Source organism: Setaria viridis, chromosome 7 (assembly GCF_005286985.2).
Source record: "Setaria viridis chromosome 7, Setaria_viridis_v4.0, whole genome shotgun sequence".
NCBI lineage: Eukaryota > Viridiplantae > Streptophyta > Magnoliopsida > Poales > Poaceae > Setaria > Setaria viridis.
Window position 1 is genome coordinate 32,154,037 of NC_048269.2, and position 20,202 is coordinate 32,174,238.

Consider the following 20,202-nt stretch of genomic DNA (forward strand, 5'->3'; position numbering starts at 1 on the left):
GCCAACGCAAAGCTCCAACCAGCAGGATAGAGGAGCGTCGTATTCACTCATTTCGGTTTTCATTTTTGCCGCTCAAAACAAAGTGAGAAAAGAAAGGGAATTTACCAAGGACAGAGACGCTGACCGGCCGTCCAACGCGCTCCCGCGGTGAGAGATACAGCACTCCTCTGCCTCCCCTGCCATCACACTATATATAAAGCAGCCTCCTCGCTGATCTCCTCCGCCATCACACACCACCGCTCACCTCGCCTCAGCCTCACACATCACAGCCTCGGTCACTCGCAGACAAGAACCCAAGCCTCGCCCTCGGCATCGCTGAAATAATTCATGGCGTCGCACCACGGCCCCAAGCACGTGGCGCCGATGGAGGTGTCGGTGGAGGCCGGGAACGGTGGCGCCGCCGAGTGGCTGGACGACGACGGCCGCCCGCGCCGCACGGGCACGGTCTGGACGGCCAGCGCCCACATCATCACCGCCGTCATCGGCTCCGGCGTGCTCTCCCTCGCATGGGCCATCGCGCAGCTCGGCTGGGTCGCCGGCCCCGCCGCCATGCTCCTCTTCGCCTTCGTCACCTACTACACCGCCACGCTGCTCGCCGAGTGCTACCGCACCGGCGATCCCGACACGGGGAAGCGCAACTACACCTACATGGACGCCGTGCGCTCCAACCTCGGCGGCGCCAAGGTGGCCTTCTGCGGCATCATCCAGTACGCTAACCTCGTCGGCGTCGCCATCGGCTACACCATCGCCTCCTCCATCAGCATGCAGGCCATCAGGAGGGCCGGCTGCTTCCACAAGAATGGGCACGGCGTCCCGTGCAAGAGCTCCAGCAACCCATACATGATCCTCTTCGGTATCACGCAGATCCTCTTCTCGCAGATACCGGACTTCGACCAGATTTGGTGGCTCTCCATCGTCGCCGCCGTCATGTCCTTTACCTACTCGTCCATCGGGCTCGCCCTCGGCATCGCGCAGACCGTCTGTATGTTCTTGACGATTCAATCGGATTGCTCACGATATTTGTGAAGTGATTGCTCGACTGTTAGTTCCTGACAAATGCTCAATTAATGCAATTGCAGCCAACGGTGGATTCAAGGGAAGCCTCACCGGCATCAGCATCGGCGCCGACGTCACCTCCACGCAGAAGATCTGGCACAGCCTGCAGGCCTTTGGCGACATCGCCTTCGCCTACTCCTTCTCCAACATCCTCATTGAGATTCAGGTAAGCAAAAGCCTCCTGTTCTCTGCTCTGATTTAATTTCTTCAGTCAACTTGAGATTCCTCTGTTCCTAATAATCAAGGCTTGCTCTGTTTAACTCTTCTTCAGGACACGATCAAGGCGCCGCCGCCGTCGGAGTCGAAGGTGATGCAGAAGGCGACGCGGCTGAGCGTGGCCACGACCACCATCTTCTACATGCTGTGCGGGTGCATGGGCTACGCCGCGTTCGGAGACAACGCGCCGGACAACCTCCTTACAGGCTTCGGCTTCTACGAGCCCTTCTGGCTCCTCGACGTCGCCAACGTCGCCATCGTCGTGCACCTCGTCGGCGCATACCAGGTGTTCTGCCAGCCCATCTTCGCCTTCGTCGAGCGCCGCGCCGCCGCCGCCTGGCCGGACAGCGCCTTCATCTCCAAGGAGCTCCGCGTGGGCCCCTTCGCACTTAGCCTCTTCCGCCTGACGTGGCGGTCGGCGTTCGTGTGCGTCACCACCGTCGTCGCGATGCTCCTCCCCTTCTTCGGCAACGTCGTCGGCTTCCTCGGCGCCGTCTCCTTCTGGCCGCTCACCGTCTACTTCCCAGTCGAGATGTACATCAAGCAGCGCCGCGTGCCTCGCATGAGCACCAAGTGGATCTGCCTGCAGACGCTCAGCATCACCTGCCTCCTTGTGTCCATCGCCGCCGCCGCGGGCTCCATTGCCGACGTCATCGTCGCCCTCAAGGTCTACCGCCCGTTCAGCAGTTAACTGTCTCCGGCCGTACGTGCATGCAGCATTCATTGCGTTTAACTTCGGTTAACCGTGGTGTCAGATGTTTGCAACGTGGCCCTTACAGAAATGTGATATTAATTAAGGTGTAAGGATTAGGCACCCTTGTGCACAGGCTGGCCGCATTCCTTGGAAAGACAAGGGGTGTGGACAGAATGGCAGGAGGTGTTTGTTTATGATGAGTCATCTAGCGTAGGGTGTCTGGTGCAAAAGTACCAGTTTTCTTATTTTTTTTACTTTTTTTTTGGTTTTTGTCATGGTTCTAGTTTCATAGCTTTTCCTTTTTATTTTGTTCGCAACCAGTTGTACCGGATAAAAGTATATGAAGGGGGGAAAAACAATTTACATATGAAGCCATGCCACTCTCTATTTGTTTGTTAGTTTAAGTTGGCCTCATCAGAGAAAAAAAATGTTCAGTGGGAGATATCAAGTGGAAGCAAAATATTCTCTGAAGTTAAGGGGAAATATGATTCCTGCATTCATTTTTTTTTATAAAAAAAGACACGGTGGGGTTCCATGCGCATTACATTTCTAGTAGGTGATAGCCTTAGTCCTTGTACATACATTGAAAATTAACGCAAAAATTGATGATAAGCCGTTGGCTACCTCCTCAAATTATTATTTCAGTTACAACTTGGAAAAGATCCAGCAAAACCTTGTCTTCATTGTTGGGTTCTCGTCTCAATATCTTTATTGAGAAACTAACTTTGTTTTTCTTTTCATGAGAAACTCGGTCCTTTAACAGAAAAAAAAAGGTGACTTTAATACAAGAGAAAATAGCTTTTTCTTGGTGGGTTCCCATTTGCTCCCGCTTCTGTCAACCGTACACTTACCAAGCCACTTGCCCCAGGAACAAATCCCCTCGCATCGAAACAGGGGGCCTTTAGTTACCAGTGCAATTTTGATTTTAATTCGCGAGCAACTGCAACGATGGTTCTGGAGCTTACAAAGTAGTTGCAGTAGTTTCCTGCTCCCCTCAAGATCGAGTCGCAGAATATGTCAGAAGTGGCAAACAACAACAATTGACTTGAGAATCCATCAGAAATTAAACTTCACTGATCGACGATGATCCTCAGCTGCTTATATGTATATTGCCCCTGACGTCAACTCAGGAATAAGAAGATAGCTGGAATATTGGTAGGCGATGACCGGCCAGCAGCCGAGGGCTCTGGAAGAAGCAATGATTCAGCAGATCAGCTGGGACGGATCCGCGGAGAGGTCGATCGATGGGCCGGTCGAGGAACATTCATGCCGATCGAGATGTGAACGGAAGTGGAGAATCTTAGGTACAGATGATGATAAGCCTTCCAATCCAAAGAGGAAACGGGTGGTGAGACAAGCTGGACGGAATGATTGAGTAGTCGGGAACGGAAGCTGTTCTGGACCATTAATTCTGTGTTGCTTTCGTCTCGATCGGCCCCGCCTTTTAATTTTGTTCTCTCTTTTCTGGCACGGGGAGATTATGCTTTTTCCGGCCGGAGAGGATCGGACGAACGGCCTGGGAGAGGATGGAATCCCGGGGACGGAATGTGTTATCGCTGTCGGTTTAGTTGATGAGCTCTTCAAATTGGATGTTTGGATTTGCTTGCTTGGAGATACATACTAGTTCGTTAACGGGTCGTTTTTCAATTTGAGAATCTGCTACTATTACAGGGATCGGATCTTCAACAATTTACGGTACAAGCAATTACTATGGGCCCATGCATGGACAAACCAACATTCCTGAGTACGTTGGGATGACTTGGCAATATAATGCATGCAGATTGTAATAAGCTCAGTCATGCATGCATGACACGTGGGCCCGAGAGACTTGTGCGCACGATGGAGTCGTGTCTGGTAGTCGGCATCCTCCATGTACCCCACCACAAGTACTATCTAGCAAGAGCATCAAGGGAGTAGCTTTTTACCAGAGATCGCAGAGGTAGCTAACTGGTGGAGGTGGAGCAACAAAGAGAGGCAGGAATCCGCGTCTCCGACGATGGCAACGGCACGACCGGTCCTTCATTCCCCGCCTTTCCCCTAGCATAGGTACTGTACATTCTAGCTAGCTACAGCTATACAGCCAGACCGTCGTGTGCCGTTACCGTTGCCGGCGCACAGTGCAGAGGAGTCACACTCTAGGGAGGGAGTAGGGACAACTAGTACTCCTAGCTGTAGCAAAGGGGTACTGAACGGTGGGTGGCTGCTTGCCCCGAGCCCGCGACCCTTTCGAGCTAGAGCACCTTTTGGACAGTAGTCCTGATACTTCGCTGTTGGGGCTTGGAAAGTCAACTCCAATCGGCGGCCGGCCATTGTCAGCGCGCCTTTAGCGAGTCCGTCGGAGGTCAACGCCGAGTCTCCCGTGCTGTACGCGCCGGCTGTATATAGGGCTTGTGTAGTGCAGCCCACCAGTGACTGGTAGCCTCCATAGGGGTGTTAGCTATCTAGGCTTGTGCAGTGCAAAAGGAGGTCCTAAGCCAGTCTTACCTAGTACGCATCTCACGAGCATTCCCCGCTAGCCAGGCTCCGCGTAGCAAAGCGTTATGGTTCCCTCACCTCTCCTCTCCTCCGCCGGTGAACCCCTCACGCACTGCTCCTTCGCACACGAGCTCCTCTCGACTGCTGCTTCCTTGCCGACGGTGCGCTCCAGCTCGGTGACCGCCCCAGGATGGCGTGCCTCACCTCTGTCACATGCATCGTGCTCGCCGCCAAGGTCAAGAAGATGCGCATATCTCTGCTCCTCACCCTCCAGCTCGGCGCCACCGCTAGCAGGAGGCCATGGAGCGAGCCATGGCAATGAGCTCAATGTAGTAGGCCCAAGGCGAGCTCGAGACAGGCAACATATGCTTTTCCTTGCCTCCTGTTATCTCCCGTTCCTATGGAAAATTTCAATTTGTGTTGAGGGTACGTCTTAGGGGGTGTTTGGAAGGAGGGGGCTAAACTTTAGTCCCGTCACATCAGATGTTCGAATACTAATTAGGAGAACTAAATATAAACTAATTACAAAACTAATTGCAGAACCCCTAGGCTAAATCGCGAGATGAATCTATTAAGCCTAATTAATCCATCATTAGTGAATGGTTACTGTAGCACCACATTGTCAAATCATGGACTAATTAGGCTTAATACATTCGTCTCGCGATTTAGCCTAGGGGTTGTGTAATTAGTTTTGTAATTAGTCTAGGTTTAATACTCCTAATTAGTGTCCAAACATTTGATATGACGAGGGCTAAAATTTAACCCCCTCCTCCCAAACACCCCCTTAGGTGGATTAAGGCTAAGGACTCCCTTATGTATAAAAAGAGGTCTGAAATGGAGTCTAAAGGGCTTGTTTGTGATGGTTAGGAATCCAGTTGTAACATTCAGGGATCGTCAGCGACCATATCTATAATATTCAATCCCACCAATGAAATTAATATAAATAGTCACCTCCTCCTCCCTGTAAATAGAGCTCCAGGGCTTGGAGCAGGAGATTCTTGACCATTTGCTCACTTGTTCACTTGGCTTGTTATATCTCTCTTTCTTTCCTTCTCCCTCTGATTTCTAATCCCAACAATCTGGCAGGCGGAAGGATGGTTACAGTGCTGTGACAAGCTTGATTTGGATATTGGTGACCTCGAATTGGATACTTGTTGGCTCGATTTGGATGTTTATTGGCTTGATTTGTAAGTCAGCGAGTTCGATTTGGAAGTCAGCGAGTGAGCAAGAACGCATAGGCAGATGGAACGAGTGAGCCAGAACGCAGAGCCAGATGGAGCTCCGCCTCCAGCGCATAGCGCCCCCCATCGCAGGTGACGCGGCAGCCACTCCTCCCCGTCATCACCAGCTTCTTCCAACGGCGGCTCGCAGAGCAGCAGTAGGTGAAAGCGGGGACGGATTGGGAAAGAAGAAGAGGAAGAGACGATGGGTGGTAACTTCACCTACAGGAAATTCAAGGTTATTCTATCACATTGTGTAGCCAACCAAACATGAGCATAACAAACTAGGCTATCTTTATCTACCCAACTAAACACGAGCAATTTGTATTAATTTAGCCTGATCAAATTTGACCTGGGTTAGAATTAGCCTGGCTAGAAACTAGTGCATCCCACCCATCACTGCCTATAGCAACGAGGTGAAATACCGTGTCCCTCCATTTATTGTGTGGAGTCGTTGAAAATACAATGTTTCGAGAGTACGTAGAGCAGAGGGCGCCAAAAAGTGATCGACGTGGACTCGTGGTGCTGTTTTTGTTTGCACGGGTGGGTTGTAGAGCCTTGCAAGCTTCCTTGTTCCCCCTGTCGTCGTCCACAGCATGGGTCGTACGTGTACTTACGTCAAGATTAGGTGGTCTTGTGTCAAGTCCCCTGCTAATATAATTTCGTACCAAATGCATGAACTTTCGTGGTCAGAATTTCGTGTACGTCTTTCTCTACGTGCACCGTCCCCAAGCACCACCCTCTTTCTTCCTAATCCTACCACATACCAGTGCGCGGGTGCGACAGTGCAGGCCGACCACGGCGTCCGGTCAAAGAGGTGGGCCGCGGGGTCAGAGCGCCGGTGGGCCCTCGCCAGCGCGCGGTTGCTGGGCGCCACGACACGTCCCCCTCACTCCACGCAGCAGCGGCTTCAATTCGGTGTCGTGATGCGCTTGCTTATCATCGATGCGGTTGGCTACCGATGGCGCGCGCGCGCACGTGAGGTCGCGCGATGCGGTTGGCTACCGATGGCGGTGTGGCATAGTACAGTACTAACCCTGATGATGCATGGTGGCCTCGAGATTTTTAGTCTAATCTAACCCTGATGATGGAGCGTGCATTATTGAGGATTCCATCATCTCGTTTCCATCCTTGTCCTGCTCGCGTCGCGTCGCGCGTTTGCGTGCCGACCTGATCATCGATGCTCCGGCCGGCTCCCATGGTAGGTAGGTAGGTAAGATCGACGGCGTTCGATCGTTTATGCATTGCCTGCCCCGGTTAGCTACTAGTATAGGCCACTCTAATCTCGCTCCGAAGCCAGAAACGAACTAAAAGCATGCGGATTATTAAAAACTGTTTCCGGTTGGAGGCAGGGACTTCTGAGTGACAGTAAGCGTGAGAGGGGAGGCAGCAGGTTGCGCTCGCGGCTTACATTAGCTGTTGCTGTTCCTAACCAACAACACGTACCAAGCTGCGTACGGTGACGGTGACCTGCTTGGTTGAGCAAGGGATGATGGATGCTGAGCGCGCGCGTGTCGACATGTCGCTACAGCCGTGCTCCGCAGTCCGCGCATTCCGGCCGGCCAAAGTGATGAGAGTACGAGACGTGTCGGACGTGCCGCGAACACGGCAGGGCGACGCGGAGTTGGGCAGGGGGCGGAGTGCGTGTGCGTGTGCGTGGTTGGTTGGGCGCCAGCCGACGAGCCTGCTCCTTTCCTACGGCTCGCCCGGGCTGGGCTATAATCCAAGTTGGCATTCTCCAGCCGTCCGGGAAAAGTCCGCAGCTTATTTCCACGCGCGACGATCGATCGACCAATTTGCACCGGTGCCCACTCCCTCACTCACGCTCACGGCCATTGGTCCTGAGCATCACGGCCGCAAAGCAAAGCAGAGGCCACCACCTTTCTTCCTTTCCGTCATCGTCCAGCGCAGAAAAAAAGCACCCGCACCTCGTTCATTCCGCAACTGGCATATATGCGCATGATATAATACATACACGTACATGAGCTTTTCGCTTTTACTTACAAGAAAAAATGCTAAAGTATACTTCCAGATCGGACTATACATATGAACTGATCATTATATTGACGCTTTATACCAAAGATAACAACTCAACTCAGCTTTTATAATTATAATTTCACTTGCCGGTTCTCCACCAGTTTCCCTTTTATGGTGCCTTTTTCAGCACGTGCGTTGAACCTGCTGCTAGTTAAAACTTTCATCGCGATCTTCATCCAGCTTTCTCCTCCGTACATCCTGTTCGCTTCAGCTTATCAGCCGGCTTATCAGCCACCGAACAGTATTTTTCTCTCACAACAAATCAGTCATTTCAGCTTTTCAGCCGGCTTATAAGTTCAGCCGAACAGGCTCTGGGATGATGGCAAAGCATGAGACAAACTATATAGTAGGAGTATTACACAATGCTAAACGTGGACTACTGATGTAAATGCCCTTCAAGCCAACCATGTTTGCTCCATCTATATTACGTGAGCAACCTCGTCGTCTCATCCTTGCTCTAAGCAGCATGCAGGTTACTTACACCTAAAAAAGGCCTGTTTGGATAATCACATTCCCTCCTCCTGATACATTTGGCTAGGAGTAATTTAAAAAAGAACTAATTTCCATGTCAATCAATCTCCATATATACGTATGAATCGTATTAGAAGGCATTGTTATTCTAATGTCCAAGCAAGACAAAACTTAAGTGTATATCTCTCCTTTGGTTTCCAAATGAAGTCTGTACGCATGAATGGAGAACATTGACCGCTACCACGCACAAAAGAGCAACAAATAATTGATCATGACGAATCGGCATTGACTCTAGCTACAAGTAGTGTACCTACCATTACATTTCAAAGCCATCGCCGTCGAATCCGAAGCTCCCAGCAAGTTACCTAGCTAAAGGAACTGGCTGGTAGCCGCGCGCATACAGTTGCGTGCTGAAAAGAAACAAAATGCTTTATTGACTTTTGCCAAGAGTTCAAAGAATAAGCAACGTGCACACACAATCCTATAGACTATAGGTGTGGTTGGTTACGCGCATGAGGACCGTCCTGGACTAGTGGATTGGTATCATCTCGCGGAGATGACCGTTTGGTTGCCTGTACAGGCTAAACTATTGCATATGCTAAACTATCTAAACTATAAGAGGACCATATATCTGCTACGATGCGACCCTTGTATCTGCTTGGTGAAGTAGGGCAGCATAATCATGGGTTCACACTCAAGAAATATATATTCATGGATAGGATACAATGCATATATACATGCAGTAGTTTGGTCTCTTTGTTCATATATCCATGCAACAGGTTAAACGTTTGTCCATGGATATTAGGATATAGATCGTTCAAGGTCCAAGAAAACGGCCGGGGATATGTAGTCAATCGATTAGGTGACTCGGAGACTAGTTTGCAAAGATATGGTTAGGACTTTGTTGTTGAAATGTACGATGTGTAGTCGCATTTCATGAGGGAAAGAGTGATGCTACATAATCGAATTGTCAAAAAGGTCGCGGCAACTTGGCATGAAGCTATCATCAAAAGATATCAGATACTCCATCCGTTTCAAAATGTAGGTCGTTCTAACTTTTCTAGATGTATATATTTTGCTATGTATCTGGACATAACTACTCTATCTTTAGATGCGTAGGAAAATCTATATATCTAGAAAAGCTAAAATCATCTACATTTTGTAACGGATGGAGTATCACATAAGTCAAGCATATGAGTCCTGCAAATTAAGAACAAGTCCTATATATATGTACATCAAAGTTGGTCATATGGAATGATCAAGTGAACACAAACACATTAGTCATAGGCTCATAGCTATGGAAGATCATCTATAATTATTCCATAAACACCTAGCGAAGATATGGCATGGCCCAAGGGTGTGAAAGTTTTCCTACCTATCATCAACGAATGGCTTTATGTTTGGGCCGTTCTGGAGTGGTTATTTCTTGAAATGACAATGCATGCTCATCCGCAATTCCGCGCATAAAGTATCAATACTGCATTAGGTATGTTTCCTTGTTGAACTTTGGGTGACAAAACATTAGATTCACCCGTTCGACCAGTACTTGAAGTGTGAACTTGAGGCTCCATCAACAGATGCTATCTATAAAAGACTTTATCAAATAAAATATGTATTCAGCAAGAAAACGTGTTGAAGTTCTTTTAGTGGTGAGCGTATATGCAAGGTAGGGAAAAAAAACACGCTTGATGACCGACAAAACTCTAAACCCTATAATGTCCTTTGTTTCCAATATATAGCTTTACTCCATTTAAAAGTTTACAAAATGCAATAAACTAAACTTAACATTGTGAAGGTTACTGATAGTTCTTTTAGTGGTTAGCGTATATGCAAGTAGGAAAAAAAACACGCTTGATGGCCGACAGAACTCTAAACCCTATAATATCCTTTGTTTCCAATATGTAGCTTTACTCCATTTTAAAAGTTTACAAAATGCAATAAACTAAACTTGACATTGTGAAGGTTACTGATAGTTCTTTTAGTGGTTAGCGTATATGCAAGGTAGGAAAAAAACACGCTTGATGGCCGACAGAACTCTAAACCCTATAATGTCCTTTGTTTCCAATATGTAGCTTTACTCCATTCTAAAAGTTTACAAAATGCAACAAACTAAACTTAACCTTGTGAAGGTTACTGATAGTTCTTTTAGTGGTTAGCGTATATGCAAGCTTGATGGCCGACAGAACTCTAAACCCTATAATGTCCTTTGTTTCCAATATATAGCTTTACTCCATTTTAAAAGTTTACAAAATGCAATAAACTAAAATTGACATTGTGAAGGTTACTGATAGTTCTTTTAGTGGTTAGCGTATATGCAAGGTAGGAAAAAAAACACGCTTGATGGCCGACAGAACTCTAAACCCTATAATGTCCTTTGTTTCCAATATGTAGCTTTACTCCATTCTAAAAGTTTACAAAATGCAACAAACTAAACTTAACCTTGTGAAGGTTACTGATAGTCAAGTTTTGAAAGGAAACTTGTAAACGTAAAGTACTTGTTGATGAAGCAAGTGAAATTTTAAGATTGGCTAATAAATCAGTAAAATTTGGAAGAAAAATTGACAGGTGAAGAAAATAATTTCTTTAGTGCTTTTGTCTCATCAAGCTCAAATTGAGGTCACAAGAAGTTCCACAATGCCACTCGCAGATTGACAAGTGGCGAGAAGTTTAGGACCCACTGCTAATCTTAATCGAGGTGAGTGGTTTGGTGATTTGGCATCCAGTTGTGTGTCTTTGTGTGAGACCGCTGTTTCCAACTATCTCTAAGGCAAAGGCTCAGTTCACAATCAGTGTTACTTGAAATCCTTCGAGCGTCAGGCAAAATCAGGTGCTTGAGGAGTGCCTCTTCGGTGAAGTTAACCGCTGAACGGCCGGTAAACTTTGAGGGCGGCGATGACGTCGGCAATGGAGCCGGCGGCGGCGGCAATTGACACAATTAGGCAACCGACGCTGAGCATCTGGAGGCAGATCCACTTGGTGCTGCCGCGAGGCACACGGCGCTGCTTGATGTACATCTCGACGGGGAAATAGACGGTGAGCGGCCAGAAGGAGACAGCGCCGAGGAAGCCGACGACGTTGCCGAAGAAGGGGAGGAGCATCGCAACGACGGTAGTGACGCACACGAACGCCGACCGCCACGTGAGGCGGAACACGCTGAGCGCGAAGGGGCCCACGCGGACCTCCTTGGAGATGAAGGCGCTGTCCGGCCAGGCGGCGGCGGCGCGGCGCTCGACGAAGGCGAAGATGGGCTGGCAGAACACCTGGTAGGCGCCGACGAGGTGCACGACGATGGCGACGTTGGCGACGTCGAGGAGCCAGAAGGGCTCGTAGAAGCCGAACCCCGTGAGCAGGTTGTCCGGGGCCTTGTCACCGAACGCGGCGTAGCCCATGCACCCGCACAGCATGTAGAAGATGGTGGTCGTGGCCACGCTCAGCCGCGTCGCCTTCTGCATCACCTTCGACTCCGACGGGGGCGGCGCCTTGATCGTGTCCTGAAGAAGAGTTAAACAGAGCAAGCCTTGATTATTAGGAACAGAGGAATCTCAAGTTGACTGAAGAAATTAAATCAGAGCAGAGCACAGGAGGCTTTTGCTTACCTGAATCTCGATGAGGATGTTGGAGAAGGAGTAGGCGAAGGCGATGTCGCCAAAGGCCTGCAGGCTGTGCCAGATCTTCTGCGTAGAGGTGACGTCGGCGCCGATGCTGACGCCGGTGAGGCTGCCCTTGAATCCACCGTTGGCTGCAATTGCATTAATTTTGGGCATATGTCAGGAACCAAGAAACTATCAATCACTTCACGTCTTAACGGATACCTTGACCAACCCGACTGAATCAAGAACTTACAAATTGTCTGTGCGATGCCGAGGGAGAGTCCGATGGAAGAATAGGTGAAGGACATGACGGCGGCGACGATGGAGAGCCACCATATCTGATCAAAGTCGGGTATCTGCGAGAAGAGGATCTGAACAACGCCGAAGAGGATCATGTACGGTGTGCTCGAGCTCTTGCACGGGTCGGCGTGCCCGTTGGTGTGGAAGCAATCGGCTCTCCTGATGGCCCTCATGCTGATTGACGACGCGATGGTGTAGCCGATGGCGACGCCGACGAGGTTGGCGTACTGGATAACACCGCAAAACACCACCTTGGCGCCGCCGAGGTTGGAGCGCACGGCGTCCATGTAGGTGTAGTTGCGCTTCCCGGTCTCCGGGTCGCCGGTACGGTAGCACTCGGCGAGCAGCGTGGCGGTGTAGTAGGTGACGAATGCGAACAGCAGCATGGCGGCGGGTCCGGCGACCCAGCCGAGCTGCGCGATGGCCCAGGCCAGCGAGAGCACGCCGGAGCCGATGACGGCGGTGATGATGTGCGAGCTGGCCGTCCAGAACGTGCCCGTGCGGCGCGGGCGGCCGTCGTCGTCCAGCCACTCGGCGGCGCCGGCGTTCCCGGCCTCCACCGACACCTCCATCGGCGCCACGTGGTTCGTGCCGTTGTGCACCGCCATGGATCACTAGTACCGAGCTCCTTCTCTCAGCGTTCTCGTCCTCGGACTTAACAGCTAGCTGCTAAGAAAGTGTGGTGTGAAGGGAGGTGAGCGGAGGTGGTGGTGTGTGGAATGGAATGGAAGGAGGTGGCCTTTATATAGATGGGATGAAGGTATGAAGCAGAGGAGCGCTGCGCTGCGCGTCGTCGTCGTCGCGGCGGGAGGCGCTCACTCTGGTCAGCGCGTTTGTCTGCGCGTGCCCTATACACTACTTTCTATCTTGATCATTGGAGTCTTGCGTTGACTATGGTCGACGGTTTTCTTTGGAGGGCGAACGCTGGTGCAGGAACGTGGTTGTCTATCTTAGTCGGTCGCAGTTGTACGTTTATATAGGGTGAAATTGGTGATTGTGATCATCTGGGACTCTAACTTGAATTACAAGAAGAACCTATAAGCAATCCGAGTCAATTTCTAAGATCACAACAGTACTAATCCTTTTACAAACATATCTCTAACACAGCCCAACTAGGAAGGGAACACCCTGTAACATGCTTTCGAGAAATTGCATTGCATGTTCTTAATAATCTCAGAATTTGCCGGAATTTCATGTGCATAGATACAGTTTAGCACGAGGAAAGAAGGCAAGGAATGCATGGAATTTGCAGGGCCACAGACACCCCATGTTCTCTAAACTCACTCCGGCAGAAAGCCAAACTCATCTCCAGACTCCGGCCAGTGCGTTGGATTCGGCGGGGAGCAGGGCCACGAGTTCCACGACGCAAAACAGCGACCTCCGGCGAGCGGTGGTGCGTGTTGGGGCCAGACGGCGGGGCCGGGCCGGCTGCTCGACGCGCCGTTGGGCCGCTGGCCGGCAGCTCCGTTTCCCTTTCTTTCTTTCTGAGGTAGGTCAAGCGCGTGCACGACGTCATACCTTATCCCCGCTCTCTTCGTGCTTGCGCTGCGCAGACAGTGACCGGAGCGGCCGGCCAGCAGGTGACCACGACGCCACTGCGCGCCGGCGACTCGCAAGAGTCTCCCGGGTCAGCCGGCGTGCAGTTTGCGGGAAAGCGTAGTTCTTGCAGCCTGAACTCGAGGCTGCCGCCTATCCCCCAGGCCCCAGCAGACATACATTCGTTTCTGACGAAACGGAGTGAACTGGACCGCTCCGTGCCTGCCGGGCCAAAATTGCAGGCCTCATGTAGTCATGTTGGGTCAGCTGGCTTGGGGCCTCGGGCCATCTGGACAAACGTAGCCAGGGGCCATGCTAACGGGTGCGCGCCTGCCCGAAAGCTTCCCAGCCATGGATCCCCCACAACTCTCACTCGAACTTTTTATTTTTGAAAAAATTTAATTTCCGCAACTTATCATTTTTAAAATTTCATAACTTATACATATAATTTTAACGCATAACTTCGTAATTTTTCAACACAACTTTGATGGCATGCAAAATTTATATGTATAACTTCTACTTACAATTTTTAAAGAATAACTTCAAATTTTTATTTTCAGAAAGTTATAACTTATGCATCTGATTTATACGCATAAATTTTTTCCTATCAACAAGTTACGTGATAATTTTTTAGCATAATTATCGTGATATAAACAATTTGGCATAGCGTCTGCCACAATTTTTATGAGAATATTATTAAATAACTTATCTACAGAACTTATACACATAAACGATATTTACTTGATTACAAATAATGATATGGAAAAGAAATAATCAAATGAAAAAACAAAAAAAGGAAAAGAGCAATCGGCGTGCACAGCACCGCGCTTCCGCGTGGGGGCAGCACTGGCATGGCAGTAGAGCCCCTGACCGCCCGCAGCTCCGCGTCACGCATCACGAAGCGAGCTGACGCGCGCGGGATCAGCTTCGTGTATATCCAGCCACAACAATGCCTTCGTTTTTTTCTCTTTTCATAAGGGAAGTTTCTATTTTGTAGTATCCAATTCATTAGTGTTTCTTCCTGCTGTGGCTTACATATCCTATTTTGATGGAATTAATCCTAACTTTATAGTTTAATCAGGCTTGGACCAGCTTACGATCGTTGTCACTTCAAATGTACCATCTCCAAGTTAATATTTTTTCATGAAACGAGAAAATGAAGGGTAAAAGAGGTGTGCTATGCATGCATATGCAGGTTCATTCCACGAACTGGGCCATACTTCCGGCCTCTGTGGATTATCAGTGTGACCCATGTTACCCGAGTATGTGAGATGCTCTAGGCTTACCCTATATGCATATCATTACTTTATACTGTATAAATGTATAACATGGTTGCTAATCATCTCTTCTACTTGGGGAGTGCTCAACTGTGCTATAAACTGCTATTTAAAGTGAGATACTCCTTAATTCCATTAAAACATGCATCATTTTATTATTTTGATGTATTTTTCTGATGAAACTTATAGTCCTTTGGAGTATTTCAATAAAGGATGCAACTTACATGGTTGCCAATCGTCTCTCCTACTTAGGAAGTGGACCTGCTGTTTAAGGCGAGATACACCTTAAATACCTAAATTTGCTTGTAAATTACACACCTCTATCATTTTTAAATAACATAAAATATTTGTAAATCTGCATTTAAAGTACCTATATTTGTCATTAAAAAATATTGCAAAGCACACAAATATATGACGCTGCATTACTTATTTTCAATAGTAACTTATACTATACAGGCATGACCATACATGATGCGATGAGAATGCCAATCTTCATGGATTAAATTAAACACATGTCAAATACATATCGAGATTTACAAAGTGAACAAAACTATGAACGTGCAAGGAGAAGTTTAAAAAGCAGTTCTCCTTCCCATCTTCAAACAGTTATTGTTTCATTCAGCGACAGGGTCGCTAAGCCACTACGTACTTTGGTCACGATCCAATAGTATTAGACATGTTAAATATAGTAAATATATAATATTTTGAAACAGCTGTTGAAGACAAATCTGTGATACCATTTTCAATAGTTTTTTTTAATATTCGAGGAGATGATGATGGTTCAAAACTAAAATATGTTGACTCCATGCATCTCAAAAGGACAATTGTTTAAAAATTGGAGGCAGTAATCCCTAACTAAAATCTACTCCCTCCGTTCCAAATTATAAGTCATTCCAACTTTCTTGGAAAGTCAAACATTTTTATGTTTGACTAAAATTATAGAGAAAATCACAAAAGTTTATGGCACCGAATAGATATACTATGAAAATATATTTAATGAAGAAACTAATGGTACCTATTTGATATCATGAATGTTAGCACTTTATTGTATAAATTTGGTCAAACTTGAGATGCTTTGACTCTCCAAGAAAGTTGGAATGACTTATAATTTGGAACGGAGGGAGTATTAAATTAATGAGAGAAAGGGAGGGAGGAAGAAAGAGAAGGGTGTAAACAGTTTAAATTATTAGCTGCATGCCATAATTTTTTAAACTTTTAATACTTATTTCTCTCAAAATTACTTAGTTCGTGCGGTAACACAGGTTGATAAACTAATGTGTATAATTGATATATTGGCATATCGTTGACGCATTAAACTTTCGAGAGAAATATTACTTTTGCATATCAAACAACTCTTTAAGACAATGATTCAATGTATTAAGATCCTTCAGAATTACACGGGACGACCTACTAGAATCAATAGTGGGGTACATTTGGAACCACTATGCTCGCTTCCTATGGCGTCCAAATGTGTGCAAATCAGTGGTTATCCTGATCAGGATTGCTCCGTTGGTATCTACTATCTAGAACAACTGTTTAGAGTACCTCTGTTTGCATCAGGTGAGCTATAGTATACTTCCACCTTGTCCCAAATTGTAGGTCGTTTTGGATTTCTAGGTGTATAGTTTTTGCTATGTCTAGATGTATGTCTAGATGTATAGAAAAGCTAAAACAACCAACAATTTAAAATGGAAGGAGCAGGCTACATCACGTCCTAAGTTAACCACTGAACGGCCGGTAGACCTTGAGGGCGTCGATGACGTTGGCAATGGAACCGGCCGCGGCGGCGATGGACACAATAAGGCAGCCGACGCTGAGCATCTGGAGGCAGATCCACTTGGTGCTGCCGCGTGGGACACGGCGCTGCTTGATGTACATCTCGACGGGGAAGAAGACGGTGAGCGGCCAGAAGGAGACAGCGCCGAGGAAGCCGACGACGTTGCCGAAGAAGGGGAGGAGCATGGCGACGACGGTGGTGACGCACACGAACGCCGACCGCCACGTCAGCCGGAAAAGGCTGAGGGTGAAGGGGCCCACGCGGAGCTCCTTGGAGATGAAGGCGCTGTCCGGCCAGGAGGCGGCGGCGCGGCGCTCGACGAAGGCGAAGATGGGCTGGCAGAACACCTGGTAGGCGCCGACGAGGTGCACGACGATGGCGACGTTGGCGACGTCGAGGAGCCAGAAGGGCTCGTAGAAGCCGAAGCCGGTAAGGAGGTCGTCCGGGGCCTCGTCGCCGAACGCGGCGTAGCCCATGCAACCGCACAGCATGTAGAAGATGGTGGTCGTGGCCACGCTCAGCCGCGTGGCCTTCTGCATCACCTTCGACTCCGACGGGGGCGGCGCCTTGATGGTGTCCTGATGAAGAGATAAACGACAGAGCAAGCTTGATTAATTAGGAGCAGAGCAATCTCAACTCTCAAGTTGAAGGCTTGATTGAATCAGAGCAGAGCACAGGAGGCTTTTTCTTACCTGAATCTCGATGAGGATGTTGGAGAAGGAGTAGGCAAAGGCGATGTCGCCAAAGGCCTGCAGGCTGTACCAGATCTTCTGCGTGGAAGTGACGCCGGCACCGATGCTGACGCCGGTTAGGCTGCCCTTGAACCCACCGTTGGCTTCAGTTGCATTAATTTTGAGCGTATGTCAGCGACTAAGAATCCATCAACCACTTCACGGATATCATGAGCAGTCCAATTGAACCGAGAACTTACAGATGGTCTGCGCGATGCCGAGGGACAGTCCGATGGTAGAATATGTGAATGACATGACGGCGGCGACGATGGAAAGCCACCAAATCTGATCGAAGTCGGGTATCTGCGAGAAGAGGATCTCCGTGATACCGAAGAGGATCATGTACGGGGTGCTGGAGCTCTCGCACGGGTCGCCATGCCCATTCTTGTGGAAGCAGTCTGCTCTCCTGATAGCCTTCATGCTTATGGACGACGCGATTGTGTAGCCGATGGCGACGCCGACGAGGTTTGCGTACTGGATGATCCCGCAGAAGACCACCTTGGCGCCGCCGAGGTTGGATCGGACGGCGTCCATGTAGGTGTAGTTGCGCTTCCCCGTCTCCGGGTCGCCGGTGCGGTAGCACTCTGCGAGCAGCGTGGCGGTGTAGTAGGTGACGAAAGCGAATAGGAGCATGGCGGCGGGTCCGGCGACCCAGCCGAGCTGCGCGATGGCCCAGGCCAGCGAGAGCACGCCGGAGCCGATGACGGCGGTGATGATGTGCGAGCTGGCCGTCCAGAACGTGCCCGTGCGGCGCGGGCGGCCGTCGTCGTCCAGCCACTCGGCGGCGCCGGCGTTCCCGGCCTCCACCGACACCTCCATCGGCGCCACCACCGCGTGGTTGCTGTTCAGGCCGCTGTGCGCCGCCATGGGTCGCTGCTGCGGAGCGGGCGAGGGAGGGAGGGATGTCTTGGATAAAGGTCGGCGCCGAGTGAGGCTGCGAGGCTCCGGGTGTGTGTGTGTGGAAAGGGGAGGAGGTGGTGGGTGTATTATATAGAGCGGAGGAAGCAGGGGGAGGCCGGTGGCCGTGTCCGCGCCGCGGAGGAGAGGGCGGCGGGTCAGCGCTGGTGCCTGCGCCTCTTGATCGGTGGAGTCTTTTTTGTGTTGCCTTAAATGCGACAGGGCAGTGGCCTGCGGTCATAGATGAATCTGTTTTCTCTTAAGGGTGTTCGAGTTCAACATATGTCCCATGGGATGTTTGATACGAATTATGAGTATTAAATATAGTCTAATTACAAAACTAATTGTACAGATGGAGTCTAATTCGCGAGACGAATCTATTAAACCTAATTAGTTCATGATTTGACAATGTAGTGCTACAGTAACCATTTGCTAATGATGGATTAATTAGGTTTAATAGATTCGTCTCACGAATTAGTATAGGAGTTCTGCAGTTAGTTTTATAAGTAGCTCATGTTTAGTCTCCTAATTAATACCCGAACATCCGATGTGACCCTCCTAAAGTTTAGTACCTCGTATGCACGTTCTAAGGAGTACGTACGGAAGGAGACCGTAGCACGGCAGCATGCGTGCGATGTGCCTGCGCAGGCACCAGGCAATGCACAACGGCTGATGGAGTCACCCACCGGACGTACTACGGTGTCACTGGGGTCATCAGCGGCCGCCGCCCACGCAGTTGGCGGGAAAGCTAAGCTAGCCTTTTCTAATCTCCATGGACTCACTGCGGATAGATGTTTGTTTCTTCTCTGCACCTGACGTTGGATATCATTATTAGGAGGCTGGAATGCAAGTGTGAACAAACGAGGGAACTGAGTACTCGATGATGGAGTATGCATGCATACCACTGTACGTGCCACCGCCTCCATTCCAAGGTTGTACGGACGGGGTTTAGTGCAACAATGTGGTTAGTTTTCCAAACTCTGACCACCGTACCCTTGACTTATATCTTCCCTTCACGTACTTTGCGTTCACACGCTGCATGTCTTGCTGTCCTTTTTAACTATTACCGCGTAATGTTCATACCGGCTCTTTTCCAACCAGTGCTGAAGCTCTGTGGTCATGGCATCATGCACGGCGCCGGCTGCATGCAGTACAAACGGGTGAAGATCAAAGGCCTCACAATTCTTTCGGAAAAGAGGGACAAAATTAAGGTGCTGCTTGGCAGCACTTAATAATGATAAGCAAACGTTGAATGCCTTACTGTACATATGGCTAGTTAATTTAGAGTTGTGCATTCAAACAAACACGTGACAACGTCTCTGGAAAGCATCGAAAAAGTAAGCGCAGGAACAAGTGTTACTACCTGCTACTTCCTCCATTCCAAATTGTAGGTCGTTTTTTACTTAGTTCATAGATATTATTACGCATCTAAATATATACTTATATCTACGTGCATAATAAAGTCAAAATGACTTACAATTTGGAACGGAGGGAGCAGTAAATAAAAAGGCTGCAGCCACCTCCGATAGGAATCAAATTTGTGATCATAGCCCTTTTTATATATGTAGTCTTGTTCATCAATTGTCCTTTTACAAATGAGGCAGTCGCATTCCTTATCCATACATAACGCACCTTGTCACTTTATATTAGCTGGTGGCCATCGATCAGTGCCATTCTTCACACGTTTATTTAACTGTAATCTCATCGTCAGACGAGAATTCATGGTCTACTAGCAAAAAGGGCGGATATAAACACGCTAAACAATCCTCCCTTTGCGCTTTGAATAAAGCACGTTAAAATTTACCACTCAAAGAAAATGAACGTCAATGTAATGGAGATCGCATATCCATGTTGCATGATACTTTGTTAATTTCCCTCGGGAATATATACTCTAGGCACGGCATGGTAAGATAAGATGGCGGAAG

At 48.8% G+C, this 20,202-nt stretch overlaps 3 protein-coding genes across 3 annotated transcripts; 1 reads left to right on the forward strand and 2 right to left on the reverse strand.

Annotated features, from left to right (window-relative positions):
• Nucleotides 1–208: 208 nt before the first annotated feature.
• On the forward strand, nt 209–2,337 carry LOC117863983 (amino acid permease 3). The gene is made up of 3 exons (XM_034747939.2): nt 209–982; nt 1,080–1,222; nt 1,328–2,337. Exons 1-3 carry the CDS (start codon nt 328–330, stop codon nt 1,961–1,963), a joined length of 1,434 nt encoding a protein of 477 aa, XP_034603830.1. The 5' UTR covers nt 209–327; the 3' UTR covers nt 1,964–2,337.
• Nucleotides 2,338–10,727: 8,390 nt separating this feature from the next.
• LOC117862518 (amino acid permease 3) lies at nt 10,728–12,784 on the reverse strand. Its single transcript, XM_034746010.2, has 3 exons — nt 12,013–12,784; nt 11,766–11,908; nt 10,728–11,660 (listed from the first exon to the last, which is right to left on the reverse strand). Exons 1-3 carry the CDS (start codon nt 12,665–12,667, stop codon nt 11,025–11,027), a joined length of 1,434 nt encoding a protein of 477 aa, XP_034601901.1. The 5' UTR covers nt 12,668–12,784; the 3' UTR covers nt 10,728–11,024.
• Nucleotides 12,785–16,227: 3,443 nt separating this feature from the next.
• Nucleotides 16,228–18,348, reverse strand: LOC117863236 (amino acid permease 3). The gene is made up of 3 exons (XM_034746857.2): nt 17,581–18,348; nt 17,342–17,484; nt 16,228–17,227 (listed from the first exon to the last, which is right to left on the reverse strand). Exons 1-3 carry the CDS (start codon nt 18,245–18,247, stop codon nt 16,592–16,594), a joined length of 1,446 nt encoding a protein of 481 aa, XP_034602748.1. The 5' UTR covers nt 18,248–18,348; the 3' UTR covers nt 16,228–16,591.
• Between the last annotated feature and the right edge of the window lie 1,854 nt (nt 18,349–20,202).